This window comes from Jaculus jaculus, chromosome 2 (assembly GCF_020740685.1).
Source record: "Jaculus jaculus isolate mJacJac1 chromosome 2, mJacJac1.mat.Y.cur, whole genome shotgun sequence".
Taxonomy (NCBI): Eukaryota; Metazoa; Chordata; class Mammalia; order Rodentia; family Dipodidae; genus Jaculus; species Jaculus jaculus.
The window spans coordinates 130,480,709-130,504,843 of NC_059103.1; the positions used below are offsets into that span (position 1 = coordinate 130,480,709).

The 24,135-nt window shown below is 42.1% G+C and overlaps 1 protein-coding gene across 1 annotated transcript in view; it reads left to right on the forward strand.

The window, feature by feature from the left end:
- The first annotated feature begins 4,843 nt into the window (after positions 1-4,843).
- The window catches only part of Rab2a (RAB2A, member RAS oncogene family), a 79,648-nt gene continuing 60,356 nt past the window's right edge, over positions 4,844-24,135 (forward strand). The window contains exon 1 of the mRNA XM_004653331.3: positions 4,844-4,994. Coding sequence (XP_004653388.1) covers positions 4,949-4,994 — 46 coding nt within the window. The 5' untranslated portion in view covers positions 4,844-4,948. The remainder of the gene's footprint in view (positions 4,995-24,135) is intronic.

The following is a 24,135-nucleotide window of genomic DNA, read 5'->3' on the forward strand; positions in this document are numbered from 1 at the left end:
TTGTTTTGTTTTGTTTTGTTTCCTAGGTAAGGTCTAGCTCTAGCCCAGGCTGACCTGGAATTCACAATGTAGTCATCCTCCTACCTCTGACTCTCAAGTGCTGGGAATAAAGGCATGCACCAACACACCTGGCTTAAAATAAAATATTTTAAATGACACTTGTGTGGTTTCATTTATATTGTACCTTTACAAGAGGTCTTAAGGAAATTTACACATTTGGAGAAAGTATGACAAAATATTAATGAATACATAAATAAGAAAGAAAGACATAGAACCAGGCAAGACCCTAACTTTTTGTTGTTGTTGCTGTTTTGTATGTTTTGCCATGCAACTCAATCCACCCTCACATTCAGTATCCTCCTACCAGTCTTCAAAATACTAGTATGATAGTAGTGTGCCCAGTTCTGAAACTGATATATTTTTTTAACTTCCTATTGACAATTTTCTTTTTTTTTGCTAAGTTTTTTTTTTTTTTTTAAATACTATTTGTGCCCCTTTGTTCTTCTGGCTTTACGTGGGTATTGGGAAATCGAACCCAGGTCGTTAGGCTTTGCAGCCAAGTGTCTCATCCACTGAGCCATCTCCCTAGCCCTGACAATTTTCATACATGTACATAATGTACTTTGATTATAACTCCTCCTACTATTTTTGATGTCCCTCTCCCTTTCCACTGAGCCCATTCTTTCCAACTAGTCTTTCTTCTATTTTGATGTCAGGATTTTTTTTTTTTTAACCCTGTTCCATCATCCATGATGACATATTGGTGGGCCCAGTATTGTACAGGTAACAACAAATGGTGTGAGGTCATAAGTACAATGGTCATCTTTTGTCCAGAAAACAGTGTTCCATAGCACTCTTTCACATCCTCTGGTTCTTACATTCTTTCCACCATCTTTTCTGCAATGTTCCCTGAACCTTCAAGGTTATGGCAAAGATGCCTCATTTAGAGCTGAGCACTCAATTGTCACCTCTCAGCACTTTGACAAAGTTTGAGTCACCTCAGTAGTCACTGCCATCAGAAAAAAAAAAAAAAAAAAGAATCCTGAAGTTGATTTTAAAACAAAAACTTTGATAGTAATTAGATCTTTGTTTCCTCAAAGCCACTTCCAAAACTTTTTCAAGACTAAGTTTATTCCATATTAAGTATAACATTTTTGTTGTTCTAGGATAGAAACCAGTGCCATGAGCATGCTAGACAAGTACTGTACCACTAAGCCACTGCCCTATCCTTATTCTTTAAATATAATTTTTATTTTTTAATATATCATTTATGTTTTTGAGAGAGAGAAAAAGAATGGATGCCCCAGGACCTCTAGTCCCCACGAATGAATTCCAGATGCATGCACCACCTTGTCCATCTGTTTGGGTACAGGGAATCGAGTCTGGATCCTTAGGCTTCACAGGCAAGTGCCTCAGCCACTAAGCCATCTCTCCAGCCGTTAATAAAATTTGCAAAAGATTTTCATGTTTATTTTCTTACTTGGTCCTAAGTTGATTTTTGTTGGGCCATTATCATTCATATTGTCCAGGGAACAAAACTGAGGCTCAGAGGAGGACTTGAAAATCAAGCCCTTGCTCTTCATTAGAATATGCTGCTGCACAGTAACTGACTTAGGCAAGTGCTGGGCACAAATAGTTAACAGTTCAGTACAAGAGCATTGCACCTTGGGTGCTCACAGCATTGATATTTCACAACAGAACAATTGTTGGGCACTGCCAGGCACAGGCTGGAGCCTTCAAGACCACAGACTACATTTGCAAAATTCATTTTTTCATACCACATTGTTTCTAGTGTAGTATGCATGCTTCTGTATTTCTGCTACATAACCAGTTCTGACCATTTCCCTTCACCACTTCTGTGTCTACGGAGCAAAATTCTACCTGCATACTGACATAGCACACAAGGCCCTGTTGGCCTGGCACAAGCCTGCCATCTCCTCTCACAACAGGGATGCTCCTGGTTCCTAAGTAGGCCAGGCTTCCATACACCCACTCAAGTTGTCCTGATGAGGCCAGAAGGGGAAAGGCCACACCCCTGAGAGTAAGGCCTTGAGATTCTGGTCCACTAGCCAGCAAAGGCAAATAAAGCCACTTAGGTTGGAAGAACAAACAGCCTTTGGAGCCTCAAGTCCTTGTGAGAAGCTACCCACTTGCAAACTAAGAGTCATCAAACCCAACTTTGAATTTCAAACTTTTCATGTCAAACTCATGGCCTATCTCTGACCCTTCAGGAAAACAACCTCCAAATATTCCAGATAAACCTTGCAAATCCCCACTTGTTGAATCCATGCAAATAATGCAGCAACCATTTACAGTTAGCCTGTCATGATGGTGTCAGCAGTAATTACACATGACAGACTCTCCAATGGAAAAAATATTAGCAGAAAACAGGGCTATTCACTTTATCAGCAGTGATTCTTTCCATTGCCAACAGAAGATCTGAACGATTAGCTTCCTCAGGCAACTTTAAATTCCACATACACACTCTTTTTATATTGCTTTCTTTATGCTTACACTTTGGTTATCTTCTGAAACTTGTTGACTGAAATTTCTGTTCCTTTCTAATTTTTTAAACTATGTATCCAAGGATTACCTTGAATTCCTAACCTTACTGCCTCTACATCACAAGTGCTGGGATCACAGGCCTGCACCAACAGGCTCAGCTTGTAACTTTTGTCCTTTTGACACTTTTGCTCGTGTCTGGTTCAGATGTCAGCTCTAAGAAGCTTTTCTGAGATACTTAAACCAATTCTGTCCTCTAACTTTTCTAAAGTCTGCACTGATATAAAGCCTGGTCTGCCTGTAGCTATTAGAAGTACAGTATATTCTCAATAAATATCGGTTAAATGAATTTTTCCATTGAGTTTGTGTTGATAGGTAATTCATGAACACTGCAAAAAAAAAAAGTCAAACTGTACAAAAAAGTACAATGAACACTTTTTCCAACTCCATCTCCTCACTTAACATCAGCTATGTTTCCTTTCAGATTATGCACACAGGGATATTTCAGTGTTTTATAAAGATGTTACGGGAAACTGAGTCACACACAGATGGCACCAGAGATACAGTGGAGAATCAGGAAATTTATTTATGTCAACATAAATAATAAGTAATAAGCTCTGATGGCTCAGAGATTTTACAGTCTGATGTCATCTTGAGTTCTTTATAGTATTGGTGGGCTGCCAGTTTCTAAGGTAACATGATTTTGGGGCACCAATAGAAAATTCCTTAACAATAAGTCAGTGGTAAGAAAGTACAAATGAGGGATAGAGAGATGGATTAGCAGTTAAGGCTCTTGCCTGCCCAGCCTAATGACCTGGGTTTGATTCCCCAGTACCCACATAAACCCAGATGCACTAAATCATGCACAAGCGTCTAGACTTCCTTTGCAGTGGCTGGAGGCCCTGACCCATCCATTCTGTCTGTCTCTCTTTTCTCTCTGCTTGTAAATAAATAAATAAAATATTTAATAAAAAAGTACAAATGTGGAACACAAAGCTGTTTGCTCAGGGGTGTTTGTGTCTATGGCTGCACTAACCGGGCAACATACAAGCAAGGTGCAGCTGTATAGATAGGGAGGAGTCAGGATCATGCTGTCTTCCTGGTAAAGGCTTATACAATAGAAACGTAAGTTTTAGAGTATCATATGGGTCTGATTTCTTATTGAACATGATTAAACTAGGTAGGTACACGTTATGTGATTTATATAATTATTTTCTATGATATATAACATGTAAATGTATAATGTCATCTGGCCATATTTGACATATCTGACACACAGACTTGCCTTGTTTTTATGAAACTACAAATATTCTTTTCAAGGTAGAGTCTCACTCTAGTCCATGGAACTCATTCTTAGTCCCAGGCTGACATTGAACTCAAAGGCATCCAATGACCTCTGCCTCCCAAGTAGTGGGATTAAAGGCGTGTGCCACTAAGCCAGGCTTTATGTAACTTATTTTTTTCATTTACTTAAGAGACAGAGAGAGAGAATGGATGTGCCAGGGCCTCCTGGAAACTGCAAACAAACTCCAGACACATCCGCCACCTTGTGCAGCAGGCTTACGTGGGTCCTGGGGAATTGAACCTCAGTCCTTTGGCTTTCAGGCAACCGCCTTAACCGCTAAGCCTTCCCTCCAGCCCTTATTTAACTTTTTAAGTACAGCATAGCATTCCACTGCAGGGACATAGTAGTATCATGCCACTTGCTGATTTCATTTCCAGTTTACAAAAATACTTCCATTTTTGAGGTGTCCAAACAAAAGCACCCTCCAGTACTAACTCCCCACCCCATCTCTACTATGGGGCTCCCGCAGGTCCAAGCATCTTTCAGCAGGCGGGCGGGGGGCCTGGCACCGAACGCCTCCTCACCGCGAGGCCCGCATCCCGACTGCCCAGTGGGCACGCCGTGGCCCGCACGTGAGGCGGCGACGGAACCCACCCCGCTCCCTCGGCCAGCGTCTCTGGGCCGCGGGGGTAGAGGCTCAAAGGCGCCGGAGCGATAGCCCACGTCCTCACAACAGCTCGCCGCGGAGAACCTAGCGTGGCCCAGGCTCTGGCCGCAGAGAGCGGGGCGGAGCTCCGGCGGGGCGGTGGGCGTGGCTTCCGCGGTGGGCGGGGTCTCGGCGAGCGGGGCGCGGCTCCTCCCCTCTCCTCCAGCGCCGGCGGCTGCAGCACTTCCGGGTCGGCGCGGAGGCGGGGCGGAGGCTCCGCGGCGGCTGTTATTGTTCCGAAGGGCTGGGCCGGGCGCTGTCTCCCTGGGCTCGGCGGCTGTCAGTTTGTCCGGTTCCTTCCCGGCCCCGGAGTGCGGGTGACGGACGGCGGCGGCGGCGGCGGGCGGGGCCTGGCGTTAGGCGGCCGAGCGGCGCTGGGGTGAGGGGCGCGGAGGAGGAGGAGGAGCAGCAGCGGGAGGAGGAGCCGTGAGCCCTGGCACGGAGCGGCCGCGGCCATGGCGTACGCCTATCTCTTCAAGTACATCATCATCGGCGACACAGGTGAGGGCCCCGGGCGCTCCCGGCGGCTGTCGCGGTCCCCGGGCCGGGGCCGAGGGGCAAACGGTGACGGTGGCGGCGGCGGCGCGGGCCCGACTCCGCCCGGCGCCTCCTCCCGGCCGCGCCGCTCCGTTTCCGCAGTGCTGGAGCTGGTGACGTGGGCACTGCGAGAGTGGCCGCGGCCTGGCCGGGCCTGCACCGCGGCGGCCCCCGCCCGGACCGCCGCTGCAGCCCAGGACCGCCGCAGCCGTTTGCCAGGCGGCCTCGGGAGTGTGTGACAGCACGGAGACCCGGTGCAGCCTTCGGGGCCCGGCCAGATGCCGCCACCGTGTCCCCCAGGGCCCCTCACCCTGGATCTGTGCGCGGTCCCCCCCACCCCGGGAAAGGAAGAGGCCGGCCCAGTAGAGCAGAAGGGGACCAACTGTGTCGCTGACCTGCTCCCATCCTCCCGGGCCCGGGCGAGGCGCACCCTGGTGTGGGGAAGCCAGTTTAAGGGAGTAAACCATTTGATAAAATTATTTTAAGCATCCATAATTCCCAAGTCAGTATAAATCAGATCATGTGATCTGTCGACTTGGACAATTTCTTTCGGGGGTCATTAAGGCACCAAAGAGTTGGGTCGACTTTTGCCACGTGGAAACGGGGGTTGACTTGATAGTAATGCAGTGCAAGGACGGTCAGTGCTGTGGGTGAGCTTATGGTGAGTGTATGCGGGATATGCTTTTTCCGTTGTTTCCAGCCCAGGGTCACAACTGCTCATTTTCAGCTGACCTCGTGTCCATTTGAAGTGGGGAAAAAATTTCTCGCTTACCAATAGTAATTCTAATAAATTTCACAGGCAAGAAAACAATCTTATTGTGATGTTTAGTAATACCTGTGATTTGGGGCATTAAGAATCTAATAATAAACCTGAGATGTTTTCAGGTGTTACAACTATTAATATACCAGAGTCTGATTTCAGTGGTGACTTGCACAATTCTAGACCCTTTGCACAACTTTGGAAATGTAAGCAGCAGCTTGTAGTTGTAGTGATGTAGTAGCCTCCATAAGTAACCGTGGAAGCTAAGATTGCTGCCTAAAATAAAACTTCCTGTTGTAAGTAGAGTTTTCCAGCAGGGTCTTTCATATGCCTGTGCATGGATGATAGCTGGTTTTGTGTGTCATGCCCTGAGTAAAGCAGTGGTTTGTGGACTACTTGAAACCATTCAGGCCATAAAATAATCAGAAGGAGATGTCATGCTAACTACAATATGAATGGGCTTGTGAAACAGACAAATGAGTATGACCCCTTGATTGTCTCAGCAGTAGCCAAGATTCTACTTGGAATTTGCTGCCTGTCTGTGTTTTTTTTTTTTTTAAATGCTTTTATTAATTTGCAAGATGGGGCATGGGAATGCCAAAGACTCTTGTCACTGCCAACAGATTCCATATGCATGCATCATTTTGTGCATCTGGCTTACGTGGGTACTGAAGAATCAAACCTTGGCTATCAGGCTTTGCAAGCAAGCTCCTTTAATGGCTGAACCATCTCTCTAGCCCCTTTTTGTGTTTATAATTGAGGATCTCCTGTGGGCAAGTAAAGCATTGTGCAGAGAATAGTGAGGCTGCAAATATTAATAGGCTGAGGCTCCATTTTCGTGGAAATGGTCCCTATCCAAAAATAGTTCCGGCTGGAGAGATGGCTTAGCGGTTAAGCGCTTGCCTGTGAAGCCTAAGGACCTCGGTTCAAGGCTTGGTTCCCCAGGTCCCACGTTAGCCAGATGCACAAGGGGGCGCACGTGTCTGGAGTTCGTTTGCAGAGGCTGGAAGCCCTGGCACGCCCATTCTCTCTCTCTCCCTCTATCTGTCTTTCTCTCTGTGTCTGTCGCTCTCAAATAAATAAATAAATAAATAAAAAATAGTCCCAATGCAGTTCAAAAGGAAGAACTCTCCTTTCTGGGGCTTGCTGCCTTTCTTGTCTAGTTGAGGTACCTTCCTAGACACCAGGAACTGGAATAGCACTTGTCCCCACTCCAGTGTAACTAGTGTAGTTCACTGTCAGTTTTATCAGTGTCAGGAGGCAGCTCCTCAGTTCATTAACATATTGCTAGTTTGACCTTCAATGAACTGCATATTTTTGTACCCAGCTACTTTTCTAGCATTCTTTCCCACTGCTTCTCACCTTCTGTTGGTGAGGCCCCAGTGTCTGGCCAAGTAGAGCAGAAGGAGACAGGGCTCAGGTCCTGGTTTTTCCCTGGTGAGACTTTCTCCCTTGGTGTGCCTGTCATAGTCTTCTGTGAAGCTCTGTGGGTCTTCTAAAGAATTAACCTGTTCTTCCAGAAGCCTGCAGAGTCAACATAAATCTTGACTGCTTACTATATGCTAGTATTTTCCTGGTGACCTTGCTAGAAATGAGTACTACTTTGAATACATATTTCTCAGTTTGCATCATTATTCTGATATTAATTTCAGATTCGTTTTATAGATACTTGTGTATAGATACTTGTGTATGCATCTATGTTTGATTATATAACCTTCTTGAGGGCAGAAAAGGTTTCCTCTGTGCTTGTGTTTTAGGCAGAGCTTAATAAAAGGTGTAGCTAATATATTTAGAATAATGAACTGGGATTCAAATAGACTACTGTATTGGTTTTATTATACATTAATAATTCAGAGTCTTTAGCCTAATTCTGTTACTTTCTTGCTTAGTGATTTTGTCCAGAAACCTTTCCCGTTTGATTTATTTCAATGTATACTCATGTGTGTAATGTGGTCCTTCCTCCCCAGGAGGTGTTAATATATCAATAGCTGAAGACCCATACCATTGTTTTTAAAGTCATAGTATGAAAAACATTCATCTTAGGAATGAAAGAAATCACTTATTTCCTCTCTTACACTTTACAATAGTCATTTTCAGTAAAATGTGTTAAAAAATGAGAACAAATGTGAAAGCATTTCCATTTCTCAAAAGGAAGGAACCATATATCTTTCCTTCTCAGAGATTCCTCTTTACAGAAGAGTTTTTAATACTTTCATATGAGCAAGATGCTGTTTCTTACTGTAAGACCAAATGCAGCTAAAGTATAACTTTGATTTTCATTTGTAGTGTCTTTTTGAAAAATAATTGAGAAAATTTCATTTAAATATATGTGCAATATTCATATCTAAAGTAAAAAGTGGTAATTTTGGTAAACCTGCCCTATTATCAAGGAAAAAAAACTTGTAATTGTTTAAAATCCTAGTGTCTATCTAATGTTTTAACTTCATCACTTTTTTTTTTTTTTTTGGTTTTTCAAGGTAGGTTTCACTCTAGCTCAGGCTGACCTGGAATTCACTCTTTATTCTCAGGGTGGCCTCGAACTCACTGTGTTCTTCCTACCTCTACCTCCCGAGCGCTGGGATTAAAGGTTTGCACCAACACACCCAGCTGACTTTATCACTTTTCCTCCTTCTGAACTAGGCACACAGTGAGCCGCACAAGCCTTTATTTCTAGCTGAAATGTCCCTTCTTGCCTTGTTTCCAAAAAAGATTATGTTAACTTTATCACCTGACCAACTCCTTCCTTCCTTTTAAGATCTTAAGAAACCCCACCTCTCCCAGTTGCATTACACTGCCCCTGGTTCTCTGTTCCTCCCCACTTGCATTTTAAACAACTTTGTTGTTACTAGGAAGACTTTTGACTTTTAGTTACTTTCAGTAATTTTTGTTGTATCCTTGTTGCTTGAGGAGGTGATACTTGAAATTAGAATGATGAGCCTAAGGTAATGTCTATAGTTCAGGGGAAGTTCATGTTTGCTGTTCAAGAGAGTGACTTGGGCTAGAGACTTGGAAGCTAATAACAAAATAGAATCCTTATTTTCTGACCACTCATCATTTGAACTGTTGGAACTACTAAGCTTTATAAGGGAAGCAAAATGATAACATGAATATGTTTATTAATAATTTATCATTCTTATGAAATTCTTTCCAAACTTTGTTCCTTATCTATCCCTATACTCTTAAAAAACAACATTTATTTATTTGCAGGCAGAAAGAGAGAGAGAATGAGCATGCCGGGCCTCTAGCCACTGCAGAGGAACTCCAGATAGGCACTTGTGCATCTGGCTTTATGTGGGTACTAAGAATTGAACCTAGGTCATTCGGCTTTACAGGCAAACGCCTTAACCTCTGAGCCATCTCTCCAGCCCAATCCCTTCTACTCTTATTTTGGCAGTTGGAGTTGCTGATGTTAGGTTCTGGGTTCAAGATAAAGAAGAAATACAACCTGTTTCTTGGATTCAAAAATTTTTTAACACCAGGAGAGACTGGTGGGATCCAAAGCTATTGGGCAGGGGAGGATGTCTCAGGAACTCTAGGTAAAGAAGGGGGTTGTTAAGGCTATGGGGGGCAGGAAGAGAAAAAGGAGGTGGGGAACAGCTTTGCTAGGAAGGGGATTTGCCTGATTTGGATGAGGTAGAATCTGTACAGGAGATGGCATTCCCTCCTATCAGTACTTCAATTATCCTAAGAATAGGTAGTTTGAAAATCTCACACCTAGTCAGCATGGAGAGATGGTGGATTGGAGGAGATGGTGCTTGGACTCTTGTAGCTGACTATAACATGGTTCAAATAATTGCAAAGTGAAGTTACACATCACACCAAAAAAGGCAAACTCTTATTTATTTGGTGAAAAGATTTTGGTGTTTTGGCTCCAATGCAAAACCATTGACAAATGGCAGTCTGATAGGGTAGGATTGATCGTTCATGAGTGTATATTGACAGAAGTGTGATAGTGGAGACTGTTATCAGAAGAGGAGACTAGTGAGGAAGAACCAGAAACAAAGATACTTGAACAGTACATGCCATGGTGCCTGTCCACAGAGAAGGTACACCCTACTCACCAGTGGTCACCAGTGTCAAATGCCGAAGTCAGGAGTTGCTGGTTCAACTAGTAGAGAGGTGTGCTTTGCCACATTGTTGGATTAAGTGGTGAATGAGGGGGAGAGAGCACTTTATAGAAAAGTAAAACATAGTTTCATTTATAAAGCATTTTATAAGGCATTTGAAAATATATATATAAATACATGGAAAAAATCCACATTTTAAGTGTCCCTGTGGAGGGGAGAATTGAGCTTGGTGTTGGTAAAGTGGAATTCCTCTTTTTTGTTGTTCTTTTTGAGACAAGGTCTCTCACTGTAGCCTTGGCTGGCTCCAAATTCACAGTGATCTCCTGCCTATGCCTCCCAAGTGCTGGAACTGTGGGTGTCATGCACACAGCTCTGCTCTTCTTCCTACTTGTGTCACTTATTTATCCTGATGTTACTCACCTTGGCCCTTTTTAAGTTTTATCGTTTTATTTTTTGCTTTCTTTTTCAAGGCAAGGTCTCACTCTCGCTCAGGCTGACCTGGAACTCACTCTGTAGCTTCAGGATGGCCTCAAATTCATGGCCATCCTCCTATCTCTGCCCCCCTACTGGGACTAAAGGTGTGTGCCACCAAGCCTGGCAGCTTTGCCCATTTTTTAAGATGTGTCTAGCTATTTAATTTATCAAATGGAAGTTGAAACATGTTTTAAACATACCTTTCAACAGCATCTAAAATTTAGACAGCTTTCTTAGTGTTAAATTTCTGTTTTATTCATATCATAGGTCATCTCAACATTTTTACCTAGCTCTTCCCTTTTATTGCTTCCTCTCCCTGTTAGCTAATTCTGCTCTGGTACTTTGATATAGGCCTATGGGAGTTGTTGGTCCTGTTCTCATTCCTTTTTCCCTTTTTTAACCTCTCCTGTTGGACAGTCCTTTTGTCTCAAAACAGTTCCCCTTTTTCTTACAGTGCTCATCCTCTTTGTCCCAGTCCACTCCTGTTCCAGTGTGAAATTTTCTCTTTTACCTCCCCTACTACCTCCCTCCCTCTTTTATCTCTCCAGTTCTCCTCCTCTTGCAGCAACCAGCATTTTTTTTAAAGCAAATTCTGATTTCCCTAGTTCAGCTGCCCTCCTCCTGGGCCAGTTGGGCTTGCACCATTTCTTATTCTGTGCTGCTTCTCTGTGAGCTACATGTGCACCGTCTCCTTTGTGAATTCTAGTTTTTTGCTTTAAACATCCCCATTTGAGTTCATCAGCCTTGTTTATTTACAAGTTTTAAACTATTCTACATTGAGCTGTTACTCTTTACAAACCTGTTAGAATCTGTGCTACCATACTTAGGTAGTCATCTGCTTTTAATTCGTACAATGTTTCCCAGCTCAAGCTATGTGACTCTTCTCAGATACTGTTTTAATAATGCTTTTCCTGCTGTCAGATTTTCTGCTTTGTGGGATTTATTTAGGTAATCTCTTAAGGTATATCCAGACTGGATTTGTGTGGACCTTTGTCACATTAGCTTTTGACTTTGTCATATGGTTCCCACACTGTATCAACAGCCTGGTGTCATCTCCCCACATCCAGCCCTCCTTTTTTAAAAAAAAATTTCTTTGTCTTTAGTTTTTGGTTTTTTGAGGTAGTTTCACTCTAGTCCAAGCTGACCTGGAATTCACTGTATAGTCTCATTGGCCTCGAACTCATGGTGATCCTCCTACCTCTGCCTCCCAGGGTGCTGGGATTAAAGGTGTGTGCTACCACACCTGGCCTTTTTATTTATTTATTTTTTCTTTAAGAAAAGGTTGCCTTGCATAGCTTGAGCTGGCCTACGGCTGTGGGTCTCCTTCCTCAGCATCCAAGTGGTGAGATTGACAGGTGTGAATTGTGCTATAGCTAGCTCATCTTGTCCTGGCGTGTTTTTGTTCGAGACAGGGTCTCCTGTTGCCCAAGTTCTCTGGGTAGCAAAGGTAGATGCTGAGGTGATTTTCTTACCTCTGCCTCCCAAGGTCTGGGATTACGGATGGGCACCACCTGTGTAGCTCCAGCTTCCTATGTAGTTTAGGCTGGCCTCAACTTGAGATCCTTCTGGGTTTTTTTTGTGTTTTTTTTTTATTTAAAAAAAATTTTTTTAAATTTATTTGACAGCGACAGACAGAGAGAAAGACAGATAGAGGGAGAGGGAGAGACAGAAGGGCGCGCCAGGGCTTCCAGCCTCTGCAAACAAACTCCAGACGCGTGCGCCCCCTTGTGCATCTGGATAACGTGGGACCTGGGGAACCGAGCCTCGAACCGGGGTCCTTAGGCTTCACAGGCAAGCGCTTAACCACTAAGCCATCTCTCCAGCCCCCTTCTGTTTTTTTGTCTTTACCTTCTAAGTGCTGGGTTTGCTGGTGTGTACCACCAGGCTCAGCACCAGAGACCTGTTATTGTTGAGGCTTTCAGCATGTGTGAAGTTACTGTTTTACAAATGAAGAAAGTAAGTTCTGTGTGGTTTTGATCCAGTTCTTTTTAACAAGTGGAATGAAGACCTAGAGCTGCTTACTCAAGGACCATACCCTTGACAGTAAGGTGGCCAGGCTTCATACCCATTTCTCATCCTGCCTCTACCTCTCAGTTTTACTTTGCATAGCTATGATGAAACTTAGGGTTCTTCCACCTGTCTCTCAAAATGTTCCCAACTTCAGGTGTAGCTGACAGTTACTGTGTCTTGCCAAATCTAGGGGAGAAAGAGAAGAATAAATGTTCATGGCTATGTCGCTGCAGCCAACTCCTTGAAGGCAGGATGGTGCCTGGCAGAGATAGTGCTTCAGTGAATGAGGAGTTTGTGGTAGGCGGGCCCTGCTGCATGACCAATTTACTACTTACTGCTTTCCAAAAGGATTTAAGGACACATAATTTTATATATTAATTTTCTATTAGTACATAACAATCTGTCAGAAAATTATCAGCCCAAACAATATACATTTATGTCAGTATTAGTTCAATCTGGTTTGTGTAACTTAGCCTGGGTTTTGTTCTGAGAGTCCTACTCATTGGGGATTGGTAGAGTTTAATTCCAGGAGCTGTGACTTCCATCTATATTCTTTCTTTCTTTTGTTATCCCTGTTTCCTTGCTAGCTGTCATTTGAGGGCTTAATCCACCTTCGCATACACAGTTCACATTTTTGGTCAGTAGCCTTCTTCTCCATCTTCAAAGGCAGCGAAAGTTGCCCACATTCTCTTCATGTCCCATCTTTCTATCTCTTCTTAGGTTGTCTTTTCTCTTGGCAAACTAGGAAGGATTTGTCACTTTAAAATTTGTTTATTTATTAGGGAGAGAAAGAGAGGAAGAGGCAGACAGAGAGAGAATGGACACACCAGGGCCTTTGGCCACTGTAAACACACTCCAGATGTATGTGGGTCCTCTGGAATCTATCCTGGGTTCTTTGGCTTTACAGGCAAGTGCCCTAACTGCTAAGCCATGTCTCTAGCCCAATTTTTCACTTTTGAGGCTTAATATGATTGCATTGGGCTCACCTAGAAAGTCCAGAATAATCTTTGCATCTCCTGGTCTTGATCTTTTTTTTTTATTTATTTTATTTATTTGAGAGCGAAAGACAGAGAAAGAAAGAGGCACAGAGAGGGGGCGGGGGAGAGGGAGAGAGGGGGCGCACCAGGGCCTCCAACCACTGCAAACAAACTCCAGATGCGTGCGCCCCCTTGTGCATCTGGCTAACTTGGGCCCTGGGGAATCAGTCCTTGAACTGGCGTCCTTAGGCTTCACAGGCAAGCACTTAACCGCTAAGCCATCTCTCCAGCCCTTGATTTTTTTATTTTTTTTACTTAATTTGGTAAGGTTTCACTGTGTTGCCAGACTAGCAGTCCCCTGCTTAAGTTAAGCCTCTTACAGTGCTATAATCACAGGCACTACCACACTCAGCTGCTGTCACTGTTGTAAAGGGCATTCTCTTCTTACCTCTGAGCAATCACATCTATGAAGATAGTTTATCATTATTTGTAGCAACTAAAGTTAACATGAGTGTGAATGCCCATCGAAGTCCACTAGTCATTTTTAAAGGCTTGGGATTTTAGGAATAAACTGTTTAATTACAAGAAACAGAAACCCATCCCAGCTAGCTCAGAAAATAAATGTAGTAAGAATTAACACAAGCAGGTAGATAGATAGAACATACCTGTAATCCCAGCATGTTAGAGACTGAGGCAGGAACATCACAAGTTCTAGGCCAGTCTGGGCTTCACAGTCAGGAAAATCAAGAAAAACTATAAGCACATTTGAGCATTTGTTTACTCTGAAAGCTTTGCTTCTCTCCAGATCCTTGAGATATTTTAAAATGCATACTTGAGTTTTTAAAAGCATGTTGTTTTGTAAGTTTTCTTTGGTGTTTTTGGTTTGTTTTGGTGTGGTTTGGTTTTGGTTGTTTTGCGGGGTGTAGTTTTTCGAGGTAGGGTCTCACTGTAGCCCAGGCTGATCTGGAATTCACTCTATTGTCAGGGTGGCCTCAAACTCATGGCAGTCCTTGTACCTCTGCCTCCCAAGTGCTGTAAGCTTTTCATTATTGACTTCTGGCTTTATTTCACTTAAATCAGTCTGAGAATAAAGACTATATGTATTGATTCTTCAGTATTTGACAGTTAATTTTGTAGCTGACTGCTTGATCGGTTTTGTACATGTTCCTGTGTGTTTGAAATGTGCACTCTGGGGGTGTGGTGAGTTCAAATTGCCATGCTTGTTCATTGGATCTACTCTTGATATGGATCATATCTTCTGTGTTATGTAGAGGTTTGTCTATATGGTTTTTAAGCTCTGAGGAAAGATACTTTGTGTGTGCTGGGTGTGCCACAATCTCTTGCTGCTGCAAATGAATGCCCTTTTAGCTTTACATAGGCAGCTGATTAACTGAACTTCGGTTGACAGGCTTTGCATACAAGTGCCTCTAACCACTGAGCAATTCCTTCAGCCCCTGAAAGTTATTTTAAAATCTTCTATTATGGCAATAGTTTTCTTGTTATTCTGTCTGATTGCCTCCTTCCTGTTTTGGCCTCTAATTTGTAAGGTGCCTATACACTTGGATATGCTATATCTTATTGATGAGTCACTCCACTGTCATTAGGCTTCCCTCAACTTATTACTTAACATAGTCTTTGGTATTCAGATGTTTATTAATTTTGAATATTAATTTTTGGCTCATTTGTCTAGTATAGTTTCTTATTTTTTAAAAAAGGTATGTTTATTTAATAGATATTAGAATTGAGATTTGTTGCATTTTTCTACACCTCTCCATAAATGTAATCCGAATTTAGTGTTCATAATTCCTGCAAAAGTTTCCATACAAGCTTCTACACACACACACACACACACACACACGCACACACACACACACACACACGCGCGCACACACACACACACACACACACTATATATGCAGTAGGTCTTGTGGGGTTTTTTAAGGTTTTTTTAAATTTTTTATTTATTTATTTGAGAGCGACAGACACAGAGAGAAAGACAGATAGAGGGAGAGAGAGAGATTGGGTGCGCCAGGGCGTCCAGCCTCTGCAAATGAACTCCAGATGTGTGCGCCCCCTTGTGCATCTGGCTAATGTGGGACCTGGGGAACTGAGCCTCGAACCGGGGTCCTTAGGCTTCACAGGAAAGCACCCAACCGCTAAGCCATCTCTCCAGCCCAGGTCTTGTGGTTTTTGTTCAATTATATATTAATATAATTCTGAAGCTTTTTTGGTCACCATTTTGAAGGATTTACCTGGACTAATGCATCTAGCTCTATTTCATCAATGTTAACTGCTTAATTGATTTAATTTTAATTAAGCCCTTATGTGGTTCCAGTTTTCTGTTCTGATGATTATTTGTTTTGTTGTAAAGGCAGTACTGCATAGATGTTCTGTGCCTGTTTCCTTGAGCTCTGGTATCATTCTGAAAATATTTTTCGGGGTAGAATTGTGGGTGGAAGGAATCAGCCTTGCCAGCTGATCTAGATCACATGTCAACTTCTTAGGTGACTGTCAGGCTAGTTCTGATTGTGTCTACTTTTCATTTGTTGTTGTTGTTTTCAGACAGGATCTTGCTGTATAACCCAGCTTGGCCTTTCATTGGGGATCCTCTTGCCCCCACCTCTCAAGTGGTAGAATGACTGATATGTATTACTATGCCTGACAAGAATCATCTTGTATTTGTGTGTGTGGTATACCTTTGTGCATGTGGAGGCCAGAAGTCAAATCAGATGTCATCTTCATTCATTCTTCATCTTTCTGAGACAGAACACCTCACTGAACTCAGAACTCAGTGGTTCTGCTAGTTGAGCTAGCTATCTAGCTTTCCCTGGGGTTCCTCTATCTCCACCTTCCAAGCTGTGAGAATACAGGTGTGTATCACATGTCATATTTACATGGATCCTGGGGATATGAACTCAGGCCCTCCCTCTTGCATGGCAAGCACATACCTGGCTGAACCATTCTCCCAGCCACAGGGTCATCTTTTTTTTTTTTTTTTTTAAGTTAAAACCCATTGCAATTTAAAAAAAAAAAATCAATCTGAGATTGGGTTTTGAGACAGGGTTTCATATAGCCCAGGCTGGCCTCAAACTTGAAATGTAGCTTGAATTCTACCCTCCATCCTGTGCTTGAATGCTGGGATTACAGGCATATGCCACCACACTGAATTTCATTCAGTGCTGGGGACTGAGCCCAGGGCCTTGTGCATGCTAGGCAAATACCCTACCAACTAGACTGCATCTTCAGCCCTTTTAGTGGGGAATTTAATGTCATTACATGTGCTATAATCATTGTTGTTTGGTTTTGTTTCTACTATTAAATACCACTGTTGTTCAGTCAACTAGGCAGGGGTTAAATGTAGATTACAAGCATGCATACTCACTATGAGCTTTTGGGTGGTATATGCACATTCCATACAGGAAGCAAGTGGTGGTCACATTTCCCAAGAGGCATAATATCACATGTTCCTTACAGAGCATTGTAGTCTGTTAGCTTGTGGAATTAAACAGTTCCTGAGTTTTTTGACTGTAAAGTTGATATATAGTATCTGTCATTAGAGTTACTCCCCAAAATTCAAGCCCATATATCCTTTGAAATTTATTCATCAGTTATCTGTTTTTTCATTTATGTACAGTCAGCATGTCAGTTTAAGTAGTATATTCATACTTGTTCTGCTGCCCCAAGCATTAAAATTTAGGGATGATCAGGGGTGGTGGCATATATCTGTAATCCCAGCATCTGAGAGGCTGAGGCAGGATTAACATGAGTTAGAGGCCGGCCTGGGGTTTGTAGCAAGCCTGAGCTGTATGAGGTGCTGCCTCAAAAGTAATTAATTGTTAATTAATTAAAATTGTTGGGATCAGAGAGATTTCTCTGTGGCTTGAGGTGCTTGCTTGCAAGCCTGATGCTCCAGGTTTGATTCCTCAGTACCCACACAAGCCAGCTGCACAACATAGCACATGCATCTGTATTTCCTTTGCAGTAACATGGCCATTTCCCCCACCCTCTTTCCTTGCAAATAAATTAATTAATTAAAGATTTTAAAAAATTAATTGTTGGGGGGAGCTGGAGAGATGGCTTAGTGGTTAAGGTGCATGCCTGCGAAGCCTAAGACCTCAGTTTGATTCTCCAGTTCTTATGTAAGCCAGATGCACATGGTGGCACATGCATCTGAAGTTCGTTCACAGTGGCTAAAGGTTCTGGCATGCCCATTCTCACTCTCTCTGTCATAAATAAATAAATAAATAAATAAATAAATAAATAAATAAATAAATAAAATCTTTTTTTAAAAAATGGTCCTATCTTGAATAACTAAAAAAAAAAAAAAAAATTGTTGGGCTCAAGAGATGGGATAGCTGTTCAGGGGCTTGCCTACACAGCCTAATGACTCAGGTTTGATTCCCCAGAACCCATATAAAGCTAGATGCACAAAGTGGCACATGTATCTGGAATTCATTTGCAGTGACTAGAGACCCTGGCATAGTCATTCACTCTCTTTCTCCCCCCCCCCCCTTTGCTTGCAAAGAGATTTTTTTTTTTAATATAGCCAGGTGTGGTGGTGCACACCTTTAATCCAGCACTTGAGGAGGCAGAGGTAGGAGCATCACTGTGGAATTCAAGGCCACTTTGAGACTACATAGTGAATTCAAGGTCAGCTTGGGCTAGAGTGAGACCCTACCTCAAAAAACTAAAATAAATAAATGAATAAAAATTTCTGGAAGACTTTTACATTTGTCCATCTTTAGCAACAACTGGTATGCATTTAGGAATCAAATAATATGTTATCCACAGTGCTCTCTGGTTATTTTAGCTTAGATGGCATTTTTGGAAAGTATTTGTAATGATAAAGTCTCGATCAGTGTGGTTGCTCCATTACCTACCACCTAGATAAAGTTCAAACCTTTTCATATTCAGTTTTCATATATAGGAAACCTAGCAGTGATACCTGGCTTACCTACTTCATGACTTTTTAACTTCTTTTTAAAAATATATTTATCTAGTTATTTGAGGAAGAAAGTGTGAGTGAGCATGGGTATGCCAGGGCCTCTTACCTCTACATATGAATTCTAGACACATGTATCACTTGTTTGGCTCTGTGTGGGTCCTGGAGAATCGAGTCCCAGCCAGAAGGCTTTGCTAAGCCATGGAGTTAATTATCCCCTTTCATTGAGCATCCTAAAAGTAATAGTCACAGTTGAATTCAAACTAACTGCTTGAATTATAGAAAACAAGATCATGTGCTAACCAAAAAACAGTTGCTATTTGATTTTGCTGTCCCCTTGGACTTAATAAAAGAAACAGTTCTTTTCTAGTTCAGATGTCACATGAGAGGAAAAAGACTCAAAAACGACACATTAGGTTTTATTAGTCTCTAGAAAGAACTGATAGGGAATAGCCAACTTCTACCTATAGATTTCTTCTATGCCTACCCTCGCAGTTTTGTGATATCCTGTGAGTGATTTCTCTCAATTTTTTTTTTGTTTTTGTTTTTTCGAGGTAGGGTCTCACTCTAGCCCAGGCTGACCTGGAATTCATTATGGAGTCTCAGGGTGGCCTCGAACTCATGGCGATCCTCCTACCTCTGCCTCCCGAGTGCTGGGATTAAAGGCGTGCGCCACCACGGCCGCTCTCTCAATTTTTTTTGTTTATTTATTTATTTAGGACTGACTGACAGAGAACGAGGCAGATAGAGACAGACAGAGAATGGGCGTGCCAGGGCTTCCAGCCACTGCAAACGAACTCCAAATGCGTGTGCCCCCTTGTGCATCTGGCTAACGTGGGTCCTGGGGAATCGAGTCTTGAACAGGGGTCCTTAGGCTTCACAGGCAAGCGCTTAACCACTAAGCCATCTCCCCAGCCCGGTTTCTCTCAATTTTTAAAAATATTTATTTCAGAGAGAGATAGAAAGTGGGGGGGGAGTGAGCGAGCAAGCGCACGTCAAGGCCTCTACCACTGCAAATGAACTCCAGACATATGTGCTACCTTGTGCATCTGGCTTATGTAGGTGCTGGGGAATCAAACCTGGGTCCTTAAGCTTTTCAGGCAAGTGCCTTAATTGCTAAGCCATCTCTCCCGCCTGATTTCTCTCAATTTTGAACCCCTTTGGAAACGGCATTTATAAATCTCCAAAAGGCTTCAATATAAGTGAATCTGTTAGTCACCAGTTATCTCTTTGGATAAAGCATTCCTTCAGTTACAAAAAGCAAAGTAAAAATGTACATGTCTCTAATTACTTGTGCTCAAAGCTTTCTTAAATTGATAGAGCAATTAATAACAGAAGGAATTATCAATTACAAATTCAAACAAAAATAATTGAGGCCAGTCATGGTGGTGTACATCTTTAATCCAAGCACTCGGGAGGCTGAGGTAGAAGGATCACCATGAGTTTGAAGCCAGCCTGATACTACTTAATGAATTCCAGGTCAACCTGGGCTAGAGCGAGACCCTAATTAAAAAAAGGGGGTGGGGCTGGCAAGATGGTTTCACTGTTAAAGCCCTTGCCTGCGAATCCTAAAGACTCAGGTTTGATTCTCTATTACCCATGTAAGCCAGATGCACAATGTGGCACATGCTTCTCGAGTTACTTGCAGTGACTGGAGGCTCTGGCATGCCCATTCTCTGTCTGCCTCTTCCTCGCTCTTTCTCCCTCTCAAATAGATAAATACATAAAATACTTGGGGCTGGAAAGATGTATCAGCAGGTAAGGTGCTTGCCTGCAAAGTCTAAGGACCTGGGACCAGTTCTCCAGAAGCCATGTAAAGCCAGATGCACAGTGGTCCAAGCATTTGGAATTCACTTGCAGTGGCTGCAGGCCCTGGCATGACCATTTCTTCTCTTTCTCTCCTTGCAAATAAGTAAATAAAATATTTTTAAAAGAGACAAGTAACAGTTATAATAATAATTTTATTTCTGGTGAGTGAGTTGACTGACCATTCTCTAAGAGAAGGTATTTGTTGTACTTTGTCACAATAACTTGGAGTTTGAGGTGAAGAAATTTTACTGTTTTCATGGCTAAGTGGATTGTTAACTGACTGAATGACTGTATTCATTACAGTCTTCCCTTCTAGGGATGCTGGAGTGAGAATGCTGCTACCTCATGTCCTCCATTTTCGCATATATCATTAGAAACAATTTGGATACAGTCCAATTTGGTTGAAAGAGCTAATGTCTATTATGACTTATAAGAGAATCCAAAATGACCTTGATAACCTGAGTGATTGGTTGAATTTAGCAAAATAGAATTAAATGAAAAGGAAGTTATAAAGCACTGTTTCTTTTATAATTAGCAATTAAAAGTAACTCTTATAGCTATAAGATGAATGTCCCCAGTGATATAGCAGCGCATGTCTAAAGCTTTATTATAAAGTTTTTTGTGATTTCATTTAGTGAAGCTACAGAAGAATATTGTTCCAATTTTAGGATATGTACTGCCAAAGTGAGCACATCTAACAGAAGAATAAAAGCAATGCTAGATCCATGGAAGAATGATGCACAGATAAGGCAGATCATAGCTCCCCCACCTTGCCAGACCTGATTGCCAGTCAGTTATGGAAGCCCATTTTCAGAGGGACTTTTAGAAACTGTGGAGTCTGTGTGAGGAGACTAAAAGAATAGCTTGTCAGCCATGGCATTTTAGGAACATTGAGTTACTGAAATATTTTAAAAGACAGCATAATGGCTTTCTGAGTGTCATGTAAAATAGGGCTTAGACTTAACCTTCATGTATATTCATGGGCAGAACCAGGCCCCTGCATAGAAGATAGAATCAAAGTCCTTATGAAATGAAAGAGCTTATTAAAGTGTGTTGATTTGTACTAGAACTGTTCAAGTGGGGGTTTGACTGATACTAGGATTTCAGTGATGAGATTTGGTTGGAGTTTATTTTTTTAAAAAGAACATGATATTCTTGTTGTAAGTTTCTGTGTTAGGGTTAGAAAACTGAACAAGATTATCATTCCCTAAAAGAAGATCAGCTTGGGGCAGTAATTATGAGCAAATGTAATAGAGATAGGTGCAAAGTACTATAGGATCATGGAGAGTTGTCTTTCTAATTGGAGTGAATGACTCATAATAGATCTAGATTTTCAGCAAACACTCACTGCACACTGCTTTGCTTTTGTTGTTGTTGTTTGTCTGCTTGTTCTTTATTTATTTATGAGAGAGAATGGGCGTGCCAGGGCCTCTAACCACTGCAAATAAATTCCAGATGCATGTGCCACCTTATGTATCTGGTTTATGTGGGTTCTGGAAAATTAAACCTGTGTACTTAGGCTTCACAGGCAAGTGCCTTAACCATTAAGCCATCTCTCCAGCCTGTATTTTTTTAATTATTTTTTTTTTTAAGATAGGTAGTATCTTGCTGTGTAGCCCAGACTAACCTCACACTTGAACTCATATCTTTCTGCCTCAGCCTCCCAGAGTGAGGATTCCAGGCATGTGCCACTATGCCTGGCTCTGTTGAGCAGCGTTTGTGTGTTGAGTGCTGTGTGTGGCATTGATAAATGGTTTCAAAGTAACCCTAATGGGTAGCTATCCCAAATTCACAAATGGAACATTTAGACGCTTCTAACCTTTGAATAATCCCCTTCCTAGAGCTGCTACTTTCATTGTGCCATGATGGCATAATGACTTTATGCCTGCAAAGCTATACAAAGTATGGCTGATAGATTTTGTCAGAATTTGAGGAAATTAAAGAGGGAACAAGACTAAAAGACAAAAGGAATTTTGGGTCTACCCTGTGGGAAACATTCTGTGACATAGGATAAGGGGCTAGCTTAACCTCTGGGTAGCTTCCAAGAAGAAGCTTTATCCTCTCTTTTTTAAATGGGGTGAATTTCTAACCTTAACTCAAGATAATTCAGTAATCCATTTATGAGCCCTTTCTATGATTTGGACTCACTTCTCCTTCCTCTTTCTCCCCAACTCTGTCTTTCTTTCCCTTTGCCCCCTTCTTTTTGGCTTAAGTTTCTTGGGGAATTTACGGACAAAATGGGAAGCTCTTACTGAATTTAAATATGTGTTTGTGAATTTTCAGCCTTTGCTATGGATGAATTCTGTTACAAAGTAATAGAGAGTAGTAGTCCCAGAGTTTTCCTTAACAGACCTACATTTAATGTAATCTTTTTCTTTTCCTTTTTCTTTTTTGGTCACATAAAACCATTTCTGCTTAAATAAATGCCACATCCCCTGAAGGTAGTTGGAGGTCTGTAAAAATACTGCTTATAGGGAGTACTGATGCTAAAGTGCATCTTTGAAAAAAATACAGCTTTTTAACATTCTCTGTGCTTTATGTATATAAGATTGATAAAAGCTTATGATAAAAGCTTATATATCCTATCTAAATTTTTCTGTGCATCTATAAACTAATGAAGGGGTAGCAGGAACACATATGCATATGTGAATGTACTGATCCTGCCAGTGGAATTATAATTAGTACTGTTTTACCTAAGGATAAGTCTTAGATGACCTTCCATGATACTATTTCTAAGTCTGTCTCATTTTTCTAAAATTTCTACGTAGTTTCTGAATCTGCTGGTCTATGGCTATGTTATGTCACAGTAGAAACCACCTGTGGTTGAAAATGGGAGAGGGGAAGATAAGGCACCATCAGATTCCTGGTATCAATTCAACCTACTTAAGATGCTAGGTACATGGTATTACACTCTGTTGGGCTCTCATCTCTACTTTAACTACCAAACATTATCTAGATGGTCCTGGGCATTGCTGTATTCCCTCAGAATTCCAAGTTCTGAACAGAAGCATCTGATTGGCTATGGCCTCTCACATGTTTCTGTCTTAGCTTCTGGAGAACTCAAAGAAGGGTATGTTTGGTTTCTTTTTCAAGATTGGGTCTTACTCTAGCCCAGGCTAACCTGGAACTCACTCTTTAGCTACAGACAGGCCTCAAACTCATGGTGATTCTTTTACCTCTGCATCCCAAGTAACAGGATTAAATGCATGTGCTACCATTCTCGGCTTGAATACTTAAAAAGAGAGTGAGAGAGAGAATTGGCACACCAGGGTCTCACCCACTGAAATTGAGGTCCAGAAGCTTGTGCCAACTAGTGGGCTTGTGTAACCTTGAGCTTGCCTCACCTTTGTGCATCTGGCTGACGTAGGATCTGGAGAGTATCCTTAGGCTTCACAGGCAAGTACCTTAAACTCTAAACCATCTCTCCAGCACCCCCAAAATGCCTTGTTTTATTTATTTATTTGTTTGAGAGAGGGAAAGAGGCAGAGCAAAAGAGAGAGAGTAAATGAGTGCGCCAAGGCTTCCAGCCACTGCAAACAAACTCCAGATGAATGCACCCCATTCTGCATCTGGCTTACATGGGTCCTAGGGAATTAAACGGAGGTCCTTTAGCTTTGTAGGCAAGCGCCTTAACTGCTAAGCTATCACTCTAGCCCCGAAAATCCTTTTTATTGACAGCATATGTATGTGTATGTATGTGTGTATGTGCGTGTGTGTGTGTGTATGTATATGTATGTGTGTGTATGTATATGTATATATATATATACATACACACACACACACATACATACACACACACACGCACATACATATACATATACATGTATCTATATTTTTTCATAATCCCCTCCTGTTGCAGTCAGGTTCTCATTGCTGGTAGAAATCACCTAATCAAGAGCAGCTTCTGAGAAAAAGAGGTTTATTTTGACTTACAGGCTCAAGGAGAAGCTCCACAATGGCAGGGGAAAACAATGACATGAGCAGAGGGTGGACATCACCCCCTGGCCAACTTAAGGTGGACAATAGCACCAGGAGAGTGTGCCAAACACTGGCATAGGGAAACTGG